Source organism: Megalobrama amblycephala, linkage group LG16, assembly GCF_018812025.1.
Source record: "Megalobrama amblycephala isolate DHTTF-2021 linkage group LG16, ASM1881202v1, whole genome shotgun sequence".
NCBI lineage: Eukaryota > Metazoa > Chordata > Actinopteri > Cypriniformes > Xenocyprididae > Megalobrama > Megalobrama amblycephala.
In genome coordinates, this window is record NC_063059.1 from 21615789 (window position 1) to 21630049 (window position 14261).

Below are 14261 nucleotides of genomic sequence, written 5' to 3' on the forward strand. Positions count from 1 at the left end.
GACCATGTTATCCCTAGAATTTTTTTAAAAGACCTTTAACCTATGTATAATTATTTGTTGTGTAGAGTTCTTTCACCATACTACACTTATACAACTACAACACATTCACAATACTCCTAGGTTGAAACAGATCTACAGTTGAAACAGATCCACACATGCACACATCAGTCCAGAAATGCACACAAATCCACACACACTAAATTATCATATTGAAAGAATGCACCAAAACACTGTTTTCTTGAAGATGATGCAATTCAATGCACAAATAAATACTAAACCATATTGTATTGCTCTTCTTTCTCAAGGTGTCCGTCTGAAGAATGCATCTCATTTTTTTTAAATATGGTTTTCAGACTATTTGATGCAAGGGACACCCATATATGATTATCCGATTGTTCTGAATTCCTAAAATATAGTCAGCTATATATTTTAAGACTCAGTTATATGGTGTGCCAAAAATTGCAAGTGTGATATTATAAAGTCGGCCACATTTTATATTAGGTGAACTACTATACACTAACAATAACAAGACTATGGATTTACTCTGTAACTATGTTGTTTGCTACACTGGAAAAAATGCTGGGCTGCAACCCATGTTTGGGCCAAATATGGACAAAAATCCAACCATTGGTTTCAGTTTTTTAATGAAATTTTTTAACACAACGGTTGGGTTTGTCCATATTTGATACAAACATGGGTTGAAACAGAATTTAGTTTGCGGTATGGTAAGGGCAGGGTTAGCGTTAGAATAATAGGTTAGAGTTCTGAGTTTCTGGGAAAAAAAATTTGAGAGAATAAAGAAATTTTGTTAAGAATAAAGTATAACTACAAATGTTACATAAAAGCAACTTTTAAATGTAATTACAATGTAGCGTGTATGTGCATAATAGAGGTCATATTATATCAAATGGACATAGTAGATAAGGCCATCTAATATAAATCATAACCATAAAGACAATATTAATTAAATGACTGGCAGTTTATGTTGTCATTGTACAACAAAAATAATTAAATATTATTTGGAAAATATGAATACTAATTAAAAATAATTAATAATAATTCAAATAATTCATTTGTATAGCGCTTACAATAAATATTGGTCCAAAGATCATTTTAAATAAATAAATTAAAAAATGATTTTTCCTCATGAAATTTTCCGTGGACCTTTAGTACCCCCTTGTGGTCTTGAACCCCAGTTTGAAATCCCTGATAGAGGAGACAAGAAATGTAAATAAGTTTAATGTAATGTATAATATGTGTGTGTGTGTGTGTGTGTGTGTGTGTGTGTATATATATATACACACATACATACAGGTGCTGGTCATATAATTAGAATATCATCAAAAAGTTGATTTATTTCACTAATTCCATTCAAAAAGTGAAACTTGTATATTATATTCATTCATTACACACAGACTGATATAGTTCAAATGTTTATTTCTTTTAATTTTGATGATTATAACTGACAACTAAGGAAAATCCCAAATTCAGTATCTCAGAAAATTTGAATATTACTTAAGACCAATACAAAGAAAGGATTTTTAGAAATCTTGGCCAACTGAAAAGTATGAACATGAAAAGTATAAGCATGTACAGCACTCAATACTTAGTTGGGGCTCCTTTTGCCTGAATTACTGCAGCAATGCAGCGTGGCATGGAGTCGATCAGTCTGTGGCACTGCTCAGGTGTTATGAGAGCCCACGTTGCTCTGATAGTGGCCTTCAGCTCTTCTGCATTGTTGGGTCTGGCATATCGCATCTTCCTCTTCACAATACCCCCATAGATTTTCTATGGGGTTAAGGTTAGGCGAGTTTGCTGGCCAATTAAGAACAGGGATACCATGGTCCTTAAACCAGGTACTGGTAGCTTTGGCACTGTGTGCAGGTGCCAAGTCCTGTTGGAAAATGAAATCATCTCCATAAAGTTGGTCAGCAGCAGGAAGCATGAAGTGCTAGAAAACTTCATGGTATACGGCTGTGTTGACCTTGGACCTCTTTTGTGTCTTGCCCTCCTTGTGCAAGGTGTCAATGGTCGTCTTTTGGACAACTGTCAAGTCAGCAGTCTTCCCCATGATTGTGTAGCCTACAGAACTAGACTGAGAGACCATTTAAAGGCCTTTGCAGGTGTTTTGAGTTAATTAGCTGATTAGAGTGTGGCACCAGGTGTCTTCAATATTGAACCTTTTCACAATATCCTAATTTTCTGAGATACTGAATTTGGGATTTTCCTTAGTTGTCAGTTATAATCATCAAAATTAAAAGAAATAAACATTTGAAATATATCAGTCTGTATGTAATGAATGAATATATACAAGTTTTACTTTTTTAATGGAATTAGTGAAATAAATCAACTTTTTGATCATATTCTAATTATATGACCAGCACCTGTATGTATGTATGTGTGTGTGTATATATATATATATATATATATATAATAGTGCACAATCAACGTACACATATACCATACGAGTCTCACAGAGGTGGAAGGGGTTGTGTTGCTCAGAGCTTTACCTAGCCTGACTATAGCGCTAGCCGCCTGTTGTGGATACATTGAAGAGCAGCCGATAGTTCTATTTCTGTCATCACGTCGTATGTGCGTAAGAACACTTCTAAAAGGACTCACTTGAGTGAACAAATCGATGTCTATCCAGTGACATTTCCATATATTGTCACTTATCTAGAGGAATGAATGCTTGTTTACTAAGATGCAGCTTTCTTGAAGACGATGCCTCAGGAAAGAGCAGGCACTAAATTAAAAGAACTGCGTGTTTGTATCCCATGAGGAATATTTGCGACTGTAATACATATTGAAATGATGTTCGGAGTCAAAGAGGAAGAACTGTTATTCCTTAACAAAGAGGAGAAAAGAAAAGCTTTGGAATTGTAATTTACACGAGTCATTCCTCAGGTAAGGTGACCAGGCATCGTGCTTTTAAATCACATTTACGTATTAGTTTATTTGAATTAGATAGTAATTAGTCATTAGTCATTTTGCGATTTTTTTTTTAACATGGTCAGTCGTTTAGATTAAAAAAAATCAGTTAGCATATTTTCTATTAAAAATAATTTTCATAAATATTTAATTAGGCTAAGTATGCATTAAATAGAAGAAAATAACAACAACGTCTTTTTTTGCCCAGTGCCCACTGGATGACAACTAGCCTACATTACAGTGTACATAAATATGTTAACACAACTCAAGGAGCTTTAAAAGTAATAGACCAATGAACAACATGTGCTTTATTTGTGTTATTTTCATAGCTTTGGAAATACGCAATGTAATTTTTATTACTATAGTAATTGATAATATTAACATACACTGTGCAAAATGTTTTGTCATGTAATATCTAAATGAACTATTTTATTCAAGACAAAAATTAGGTTCGTATAGTATAAATGGTTTACTGTGTTAGGTCATGAAAAACTTGACTGGCTTGCACCTGTATTAATGATCAAGTTTAAGATCAAGTTTTTGAAATTAATAGCATATGTGGATGTGTCTTGTCAAAAAGTCCATACTTTTTGACATATAGGGTTTCACCCAGAAATGAAAATTCTGTCATCATTTATTTATATTGTTCCACACCATGAGACTTTGTTTGTTTGTTTGCAGCATGTAACTCTTCATGATCTCTGTGAGATGGATAAGTATGAGAAACTGGCTAAGATCGGCGAGGGCTCATATGGAGTTGTGTTCAAATGCAGACACAGGGACTCAGGTCAGATAGTGGCTATTAAAAAATTTGTAGAGTCTGAAGATGACCCAGTCATTAAGAAGATCGCATTGAGAGAAATCCGCATGCTAAAGGTAGATATAGAGATTGTATGCATACATATTGCAAAATTGAAAAAAACCTTTGCACAAGTAAACACAAACATTTCCATTTTTATCCATATAGCAATTGAAGCATGTGAATTTGGTGAATTTGCTTGAGGTCTTCAGGAGAAAGAGACGCCTTCATCTGGTCTTTGAGTTCTGTGAGCAAACTGTTCTAAATGAACTGGACAAGCACCCCAGAGGGTAAGTCATATTCTCCTTATTCTCTTTTTCCCCGTTCCTTTTTATATACTTATATCATATCAATGCAAAAGATTTTTAAAAAATCTAAATCTTAAAAATGACAGAAAAATAAAGCAAATTCAATAATTGTATTTTAAGATATTTGGTCCTAGAGAATTTGGGCCTCTTGTGTTTTTCTTCTCCTTTTTAACTTGCAAATGCAATAAAGTCAACGATATTTCAATCAAACATTTTATACTGTTATACAATTACATACCATGTTTATACTGTTATCTCTAAAATCAACATGAAATAAGAAGTGTCCCTATGTTTGCCTTCGTAATCTTGAATTCATAATAACTCATCCTAGATTCAACTTTTCGTTTTTTGGTTGACTTCACCAATCTCTCTTTCTTTTCAACACAACCTAGAATGCCCACTTTTCATAATGCAGTCGATTCCTGGGTAAAATCAAGATCTGACCTAAGTTTATTTTCGTGAATGCCATTTCAACTGAATTTCATAGACTTTATCTAGCTCTTGTTTTTCAAAGCTCCTACAGTAACTGGTCAGGCCAAAAAGGCTGAGGCTGCCCAGCATTCTCTCTCTTTCCCAGAAGGCCTTTCAGTCGTAACCTTAGCTGCTCTTGAAAACAAAGGAACTGGTTGCCAGGGACTACAGGCCCATGGTTACTGCAGATATATAGGAGCTGCAATGATCTTTAAAGAAGAAGAAAATTTAACTGTTATTAGATCCTGCCAACTACAGAATGCCAAAAATGTTTGATCAGCAGGATCTAACATTTTTGGCATAGTCAGCAGAATCTAAGGGCATTTTCAGACCTGTAGATGGTTTGCTTTTTTTGAAACAGGGACTTAATTTGTTACAGTGTTGCATTTTCAAGGCATAAGGCACATTTCAGAAGGCAACATTTCAAGTCACATGTGAGTAAAAATGATTTGTTAGAGTTTCCTCTGCGTCATATATCAAGATGGACTAAGTTCTTCACTCCATGAGCTTATTGTGGCTTATCTGTAACAGCCAAGACACATGCAAACATGCCGTCATCCCCTCTCTAACTGATTAATTGTATATATATTTAATTATATACCATTACACAACATTTTAAGATGAAGAGACTCTCTTTGGTTTTCAACTGACAGAATCAGACACTGCTGCTTTTTATATAATACATTTCCCATTATGAATGATGATACCACTTGGTTTGTGATTGCTTTCTCACCTCAACTGAACCACCAGAGTTTGTTTTCAATTGGGCTGAGACCACCTTATTCAGGCGATCTCTGAGCAATTGTTTGGGTGGGGATCCAAGTGTGATTGCTGTGTTCATAGATGCCTAAATGAATCAGGTTCTGAAACAAAAGCTCCAAATGAGCCAGGTGTAAAAGCGCCCTAACAGTCAGTTTATATCTGTTTCTTGGCCAGCAGCCTTCGTCTTGATATTAGCATTTGTCCTTTTTCTCTCTTTAGGGTTCCTGAAGCACAACTCAAGAGTATTGTGTGGCAAACGCTACAAGCTGTGAACTTCTGTCACAAACACAATGTCAGTATGTCCAGCCTCTCTTTTCAGACTACCAATGTGTGTCAGTTATGACTGCCACACTATTAAAGAACTTTTTTTTTCTTTGGAATGAAGAGACTACTTTTTTCAGTCTTCTGACCTACATCTACATCTTCCCATCTGTGCATTCATGGTGAAGATTTTTCAGTGGCTCTTTCTGCAAGTTATGATATGCCATGGCAGTAGGAAGCAACAAGTGTACATAATTGTACATAGGTTCAGATTGCATTCATATTATACGTATCCATACTTAGTAAGTTCTTCATCAAATGTAATACTTACTTTGACAGTTTCAGACAGAGTGACTAACTTTGAACTGTCAATCTATTTTTTTTTTTTTTTTTCCAAAAACATTGATCCATACAGGACTAATAGGCAAAATAAGTGCAAAGTTTTATCTAAAATGTAAGTTACTCAATATTAACTTTTTGCTTATTAAAGTTTTACTGTGATATTGCTTAAGTATATACAAATATGACTAGCTGTGAAACATGAAAACATCTGATTAAAAACAAATTCTTAAAATATGGACCTTAATTGGAAAATGACGCATGCACAGTACGTAGTCAGTCACTGTGTCTGAAACTGTCAGAGTAAGTATTACATTTGATGAAGAACTTACTAAGTAGGGATATGTATAATATGAATGCAATCTGAACTTACTACAACTGCCATGTTGGCATTTTCATGTGACCTATGACGTCATATGTGTAGCTTCTGTGCATTTACAAATACTCTCCTGTTGCCTCATCATGGGGTTGTAGTGTCCATTGGATGCACACTAAGTAGTAGGTCCTGAATACTAATGTCTTCCCATACTGCTTTTTGAAAACTATAAAATAGGCATATTTGGACACAAGGAATGACTCTTATTGTGCTCTTATTGTGCTAGATTGATGCTAGATTGGTTCTATTGCCCGTGATGAGATTTTTATTATTATTGTTAAGAAAGAAAATGTCTTTTAAAAATCCATGTCTTATTGTTGTGGGTATTTTGTGTATGTTTCTCTGACAGTGTCACTCTTTGTGTGTCTATACCAGTGTATTCACCGGGATGTAAAACCAGAGAACATTCTTCTGACCAAGACTGGTGTGATCAAACTATGTGATTTTGGCTTTGCTCGCATCCTCAGTAAGTGTCTTTGCCCAGCTCACTCACTTTCTATAGCTATTTATGTGCATTTAGCATCTTCACTTCATTAATGACTTATTTATATGCCCTACCTATATCATCTGTCATGCATCCTGAGCTTACTTTCAGAGCAGCGTGAAGCCTCATAGGTGCAGTCAGCCAGTCAGGATCTGCTTACATCATCCTTGTGTTTCAGTGTATTGTTACTATAGGCTAACACAAGGTTTATCCATCAGCATGTTGTAATCCTTTCTCTATGATGTACATGTAATTCTGAATCTGTGCGTCTGTAGCTACTTAAGCATGTTTTGGGGACAAATTTGTACCCAGAAGGAAGCTAAACATGACAAATGCTCCCAAAACCTCCTTTTGGGGATGTCCTCATTTGTATAAACAATATAAAAGTAAAGAAAATAAAGTTGTTTTAAGATTGTAAAACTACAGAAGTTTTCTGTTAGGACGTGGTTTAGGTTATAGTATTTATAACTAGCTGTGAATAAAAACAATAAAAGTCTATGTAAGTTCCCCATTTAGAAAGCTATGTAAAAAAAAAAAAGAAAAAGAAAAAAAAGAAAAATGCGTGTGTGTGTGTGTGTTTAGGGGTAGGGGTAGTGTAGGGGGATAGAAAATACGGTTTGTGTAGTATAAAAACCATTACACCTATGCAATGTCCCCACAATTCACAAAAATGAATGTGTGTGTGTGTGTGTGTGTGTCAAAAAGCTGGTCCAGGTGATGATTACACTGATTATGTGGCAACACGATGGTACCGGGCCCCAGAGCTCTTGGTTGGAGACACTCAGTACGGTCCCCCAGTGGATGTCTGGGCCCTTGGTTGTGTCTTTGCTGAGCTGCTGTCTGGAAATCCTCTTTGGCCAGGACGTTCTGACGTGGATCAGTTGCACCTCATTCGACAAACGCTAGGTACTAAAAGAGAATGTTTGTGCATTGGAAGTTATATACAAAAGGGTCCAAAAGTCTGAAACCACTTAAAAATGTGGAATATAGCAATTTTAATTTAAGTTAATTTAAACCTGGAAATAAACAAATTTTTAAAATTCTGAATGATTTAAAAAAAAAAAAGGCCTGCCTTATAAACATTTCTGACCAATCTTAGATTAGCAGTACTTTCTATGTTATCATACAATGTATATTCTGTGTTTGTATATTAAACTTAAAATAGAGTTTGTAATAAAAAATAGAATTTTACACAATACAATAGTGACACAAGTGGTATTTTTGGTTCTTATCGTGACATCATTTAAACATCGATTCAAGATAAAATAACAAAATGGTTAACAATACTTTAGTTGTAGAAATTTTAAGTACAGTCCTGTCCACATTGGCTAATATTATCAGTTGGAATCATTACAAATTAGCTTTTTCTGTCAGCTGACTGATGTCACTGTAATATTGAACATTTCTTTGTTTTTATTTTATTTTATTTTATTTTATTATTTATTTATTTTGCTCAATCTGTTTATTTAACTTTTACAAAATTTACAGGATAAAGATACAGGAGAATAGTGAAAAAATATTATTCCCACATTTAATGAATTAAATAAAATTTAGAATATAGAATATACAGTATGTTGAATCATTACAGTTTAGAAATAAAATAATTTACCCATATATTCAGTGTACACACATATATCGACAAACAAAACCTTAAGGTATATACATACACAGGCAGAGAAGAGAAGAGAGAAATCCACAGTAAAGGAAATCAGAGTGTGGCCACAGGAGGCCATTCCATCTTTACAAGTTTGTTTTGAATGCACACAGTGGAGCATCTTTAAGGATGCTGCAACACTTGGTGACTGTATTGACCAGCTGTGCTGGATTTTATAAACAAGTGCACTGATGATGTGACGGTTAAAAAAAACTATCAAGGTGTAGCATATGCACATGTATCAGGATAATCAATAAACTTTAGAGTTTTCAGAACGCTTTTAACCTGAGGAACTGTGTTCTTAATCACTAAATCGGCTCCGAACAGTCTGCTAAAGATGAGCCCACTTGACACCTTTGTTGCCCTCCGAGGTAACACAGGAGGCCCAATTTCCTTGCTCTTAGGACATCAAAGGGGCCCCTCATGTGGACTACGGGCCAGATCCACATTCCAACACCCCACACACACAGGGACACACAAAAACACACACACAGACACATACAGAAACACACAAACATACATTTTTAACTGTATATGTAAACTACCACTATGCTGAAATATATTCATCATATATTTTAGGGCCTATGCATGTTTCCTAGTGTTTAAATGAGTGTATTTGTGCTAGTGTGCATTTTAATGATAGAATTTTGTCTGTAAACCATAACTTCTTTTATATGCATTTCTGATGTATCGAGTTTGATCTCTCCATAAAGCTCCGGACCTGAGCTATTCACTGAGAGATGTCACATAACTGACAGATGCATTTTTCTATGTGTTTAATGATACTGTGAAGAATGGACTCCATCTCGAAATCCGATTTGATGGTCATTAAGTATGCAAATTCATCTCGGAGACCAAACAAAGGAACTTTGCCCGCCAAATAGTGCTGCGCATCTATTGACCGCTACAATTCAGGAGGTGTGTTAGCTTGGGTTTCCATAAAAACAACGACACACACCTTCTCCTTTGTTCTCCCGGTTGTCTCCCGATCGTATCGTGCACGTCTCTCCGGACGCCTCAGGTGACTGCGCCTCCCAACCACGCGCGCAGCTCGGGAGGACCACTTCCTTGGACTCTCTCTCTCTTCGGCTAAGTTACTCTTCAGTTTAAACCTCGTTTGAAAAACCCCGCCGGAGAAACCCTCTCGGAAAGGACCAACCAAGCCAAGCGCATTGAAACTGCTACTCACGGACTTGAACCAATAAGCAAGTATTATCATTTATCTGAAATTTGTCTAAACTGATTTCTGTGCTGGCTCTCTCAAAAAGGTTTAACTGTGTAATTTGCCATTCTTTGATCATCTTTCTTTCCCTGTCGTTTCTTCATTTTCACTCTTGTGTATATATATGTGTATACCTTCTGTATATATTTTAGACGTATAATCTCTGTAGTCATAGCTGCATATATTAAACACTTAATTCATGCTCGATTGTTCTGTTCGTTCTTTCAACTGAAGACCCAGTCACTTTAACGTTTTTCGATCGCTTTATGCTAATAGCAAGTTATTTTCATGGCCAGAGAATAACTCCGTTTATAATATTCTGTGAGGGACTTAGTTTGCTGGACAAACGAACAGTTTCTCTAAATAATTATTAAACCAGAACTAATCATATATGTAATTGATTATAATTCGTTGTAATTGATTCACAATATATGTTTGATTCCCCGTTGGGTCGATATATGAATCATAATTTATTCATAACCTTATGAATTATTATATTCATATTTCATCCATAAATTGATTAATAACCGCTACATTCGTTACAAAGGTGTACTCTACCAATAAGCCGTGGCTGACAGGTGAAGTTTGCTCCTTACTGAGGCTCCGCGACGCTGCTTTCAGATCTGGTGACAAAATAGGGTATGCAAGAGCAAGGACCAACCTGAAAAAAGGCATTCGCCAGGCAAAAAAGGCCTTTGGGATAAAGTTGTCCACTCAGTTCACTAACACCATGGACACAAGGTATTTATGGCAGAGATTTCAAGTGGCCACTGGCCATAAGCCTACAGCAAAAACAATGGACAATGACCTCTGTCTTCCTGATGACCTCAATGAATTTTTTTCTCGGTTTGAGGTTAAGAACATCAGAGCTGCACACATGCAGGAACAGTCTTCTGTTCAACAGGTACTGCAGTTGACAGTAGACAGCGTTAAGAGGGTCTTTACTAAGATCAACCCACAGAAGGCTGCTGGGCCTGACCAGATTCCAGGTTGTGTACTAAAAGGGTGCTCAGAGCAATTAAAGGAGGTTTTCTGTGATATATTTAACATCTCTCTCAGCCAGGCCAGTGTACCCACCTGTCTAAAAAGTGCCATTATTATTCCACTTCCAAAAAAGTCCAATCCATCATCAATGTCATGAAGTGTTTTGAGCGGCTAGTGATGAGTCATATCAGGTCTTGTCTCCCAATAAATCTGGACCCGCTTCAGTTTGTGTAAAAAGCGAACCGCTCTACTGAGGACGCAATCTCCACCCTGCTCCACCTTACATTGACACACCTGGAGAACAAGAACACCTACGCCAGGATTTTACTAATTGATTTCAGCTCAGCATTTAACACCATCTTGCCTCAACAACTGGTGGAAAAGTTGTTGTTGCTGGGCCTGGATTCAGGTGTGTGTATGTGGATTATGAACTTTCTGAAAGAGAGACAACAGACAGTCAGAGTTGGCAGTTTAACATCTAAAACAGTAACTGTGAGCACAGGCATGCCACAAGGGTGTGTTTTGAGTCCTTTATTGTTCACGCTGCTGACATATGACTGCACTGCCAGTTTTAACAGCAATCATGTCATCAAGTTTGCAGATGATACCACTGTTGTTGGCCTTATTACCGATAATGATGAGTCAGCATACAGGGAAGAGGTGGAGAAACTCACAGCCTGGTGCACAACGCATAACTTGGCCCTCAATACTAACATGACAAAGGAGATAGTCATAGACTTCAGGAGGGTTAGCCAACATCACCATCTCCCCCTAACCATAAACAGTTCCGAGGTGGAGAGGGTCAAAAGCACCAAGTTTCTGGGGATCCATCTGACCGACAAACTGACTACCAGAGAAAACACACCAGCTGTCATCAAGAAGGCCCAACAACGCCTTCACTGTATTCGAAGGTTGAAGAAAGTGGAACTTCCTATTCCAGCCATGACCTTGTTTTATAGAGGGACAGTTGAGAGCCTGTTGACTTATTGTATCTCGTCCTGGTTCGGCAGCTGTACAGTGGAGGAGAGACACAATCTCAGCCAGATTGAACAGCGGAGAAAATTATTGGTGTCTCATTGCCACAGCTACAGGACATCTACACAGAGCGTTGTGTGCAGAGAGCTGGTGGCATCCTGAAAGACTGCACACATCTATTCTATGGATTGTTTACATTGATGCATTCAGGAAAAAGATACCGCAGCATAAAAACAAGAACAACTCAGCTGTTAAATAGCTTTCTTCCTACAGCAGTCAGGCTGCTAAATCAGAGTTTGTGAATTTATTGTGTTTTTTTTTAATACACAGAGTATTTTAAATAATTTTACTAGAGCATTTATGTTTTAGTATTTCTAAATCATTTTTACTGAAATATGTTTTTTTTATAATGCACTGAACTGTAAGCTGTTGAAGCATTTAAGAATATGATCCATTGAAATTTTACCACTATATGAGCATATTACATGAAAAATCACTATTTATGGAAATCTCCAATTCAGTCCTGTGGGACATTTTGTTTTAAGGGGGTCAATTGTATGACTAAAGTTTAGTCTAAATCTCTTTAAAAAGCCAGTTATACACTGGCTCCTAACATCTAAACTTTGACGCCCTGATAGGTGACTTGATCCCACGGCATCAGCAGGTGTTCCGGTCCAATATCTTCTTTAGCGGAGTCAGCATCCCTGAGCCTGATACCATGGTAACAAATACTCACACACCTACACGTGAAAATATATATATATTTTTTTTGTTGTTGTTGTTTATTTGTTTTGTTGAATGTATCTAAATTTGATTTTGTTGTTGTTGTAGGAGCCGTTAGAGAAGAGGTTCCATGATGTTTCTCCTCATGCTATTACTGTGATGAAGGTGAGATTTAAATGCAGACTTATAAGTCTCATATACCACTTTTCCACAGACAGTGACACTCTTGACCTGTGCCAAATGTCGCATCTAAACTCAAAAATGGTGTGCAAATCATGAATGGCATTGGTTCTCACAATGCAGTCAAACAGTAGAGCATGACACTAACAATGCCTAGATCAGAAGACTGATTCCCAAGAAATGCATGAACTGATAAAATGTACACCGTTAATGAAATATAAGTTTCTTTGGATAAAAAGCATCTGCTGAATGCATACATGTAAATGCGTAACATGAGTGAGTTAATAATGACAGAATTTTAGTTTTGGTAAATTGAAGATAACATCCTCACTAAGTACAGCTCTCAAAACCAAGACAACAACAACAAAATAAAACTATAGCCGCCAACGGCAATTATCAGAGTCCAAGAATCACGGCTCATGTAGACAATACAGTGATACAATGGCCATGTCCCTTTTCATACATAATATGAGGCTTTAGTGTCTCTATTGAAGAATCATTCGATGTAATATGTAGAAAGAGTCAAATAAAATTGTCTCTTTGTTTTAATTGGACAGCAGTACATTCAGTCATGTCTGGCAACTAAACAAATATATTTTCAAAATCATTAGTGTAGCAAATTAGCTCAATAAATATGAATAATTAATCATAACTAGTTATAATTAATTATAAATATTTGGATAAGTTAATACAATTAACTTAATGTAATAAAATTAATATTACAATCAATTAACCTGTTGTCCAATGAACGCACAGTGTTAATTGTTTATTAATTCTAAGAAATGTTTATTTCCAGGTTGTGGGAAATAACAATCTTATTGTACAGTACTACTAAAAGCCTGTAGTCGGGATCTGCATGAATAGGGACTCCAGTATATGAGCGCAAAACACAGACAACTTTACATGTGACATGAACAATACTTTTTTAACTAGACTAAACACTTAACTACTCTAACATTCACACACATACATGCATACAGATTACCAAGGGAAAGAGATAGAGCTAAAGCAGAGTACAGGAAGCAAGAAGTTGCAGCATTGTTGGGCATTCAGCAGATCAACAGCCTTGAGCAAACCATCAGTTTAGTTTTAACAGGCCCTTCTTTAAGAGGGGTAAGGATACTCAATGTATCAGATAATGAGACTAAGTTTGATACTTGCATGCCTCTCCAAGTTGAATTAAAACTGTCCTGATGCAATTTGTGGAGGGTCCCGTTGAATCTTTGCTGATATTGTCTTGATGAAAGAGAACCAGTTGGATTCAGAGGATCTTTGATGAATGGAAGTCTAGGTCTAGACTGGTCTAGGCCGAAACCTGGCACAAGCTTGGGGTTCAGTGGAAGCTTCTAGCTTCTTACAGCATCATCTTAACATCAGCATTTTTCAGTAAACAGGGAAGAGAGAGGAAGAGGCATTTGATCTTGTGATCAGTGAATATAAGGGGTGAAGATGTCACACCCTCTTGAGGTGTCTGAGCCAATAAGGAGTTTCCCTTTCAGAGGGAAGTTTTACGAGTCTTTGTTCTGTAGCAAGATATTAGCATAAGACACTGGATTGGATGAATGAGAAAAGAACCTTCTAGATTCTTATAATACTAATGTGTCACAGAGTTAGTAACATGTAACATAAATTACCAAATAGGAAACGAAAGTTGGAGTCCGTAGATACCAAACATAGTACCAATGTGATTTCAGTTAACTATACATTTGTAACTATGGAACATTAATACCAAAATAGTTCAAAAGAGAGAATTAATACATAGAGTAAAGCCTATAAAAGGAAAGTCATGAGA

General features: G+C 36.3%; 1 protein-coding gene across 1 annotated transcript; it reads left to right on the forward strand.

Annotated features, from left to right (window-relative positions):
• Positions 1-2464: 2464 nt before the first annotated feature.
• LOC125249340 (cyclin-dependent kinase-like 1) lies at positions 2465-12597 on the forward strand. Its single transcript, XM_048161626.1, has 8 exons — positions 2465-2907; positions 3613-3807; positions 3899-4020; positions 5491-5563; positions 6623-6713; positions 7437-7637; positions 12205-12287; positions 12398-12597. Exons 2-8 carry the CDS (start codon positions 3640-3642, stop codon positions 12566-12568), a joined length of 909 nt encoding a protein of 302 aa, XP_048017583.1. The 5' UTR covers positions 2465-2907; positions 3613-3639; the 3' UTR covers positions 12569-12597.
• The last annotated feature ends 1664 nt before the right edge of the window (positions 12598-14261 follow it).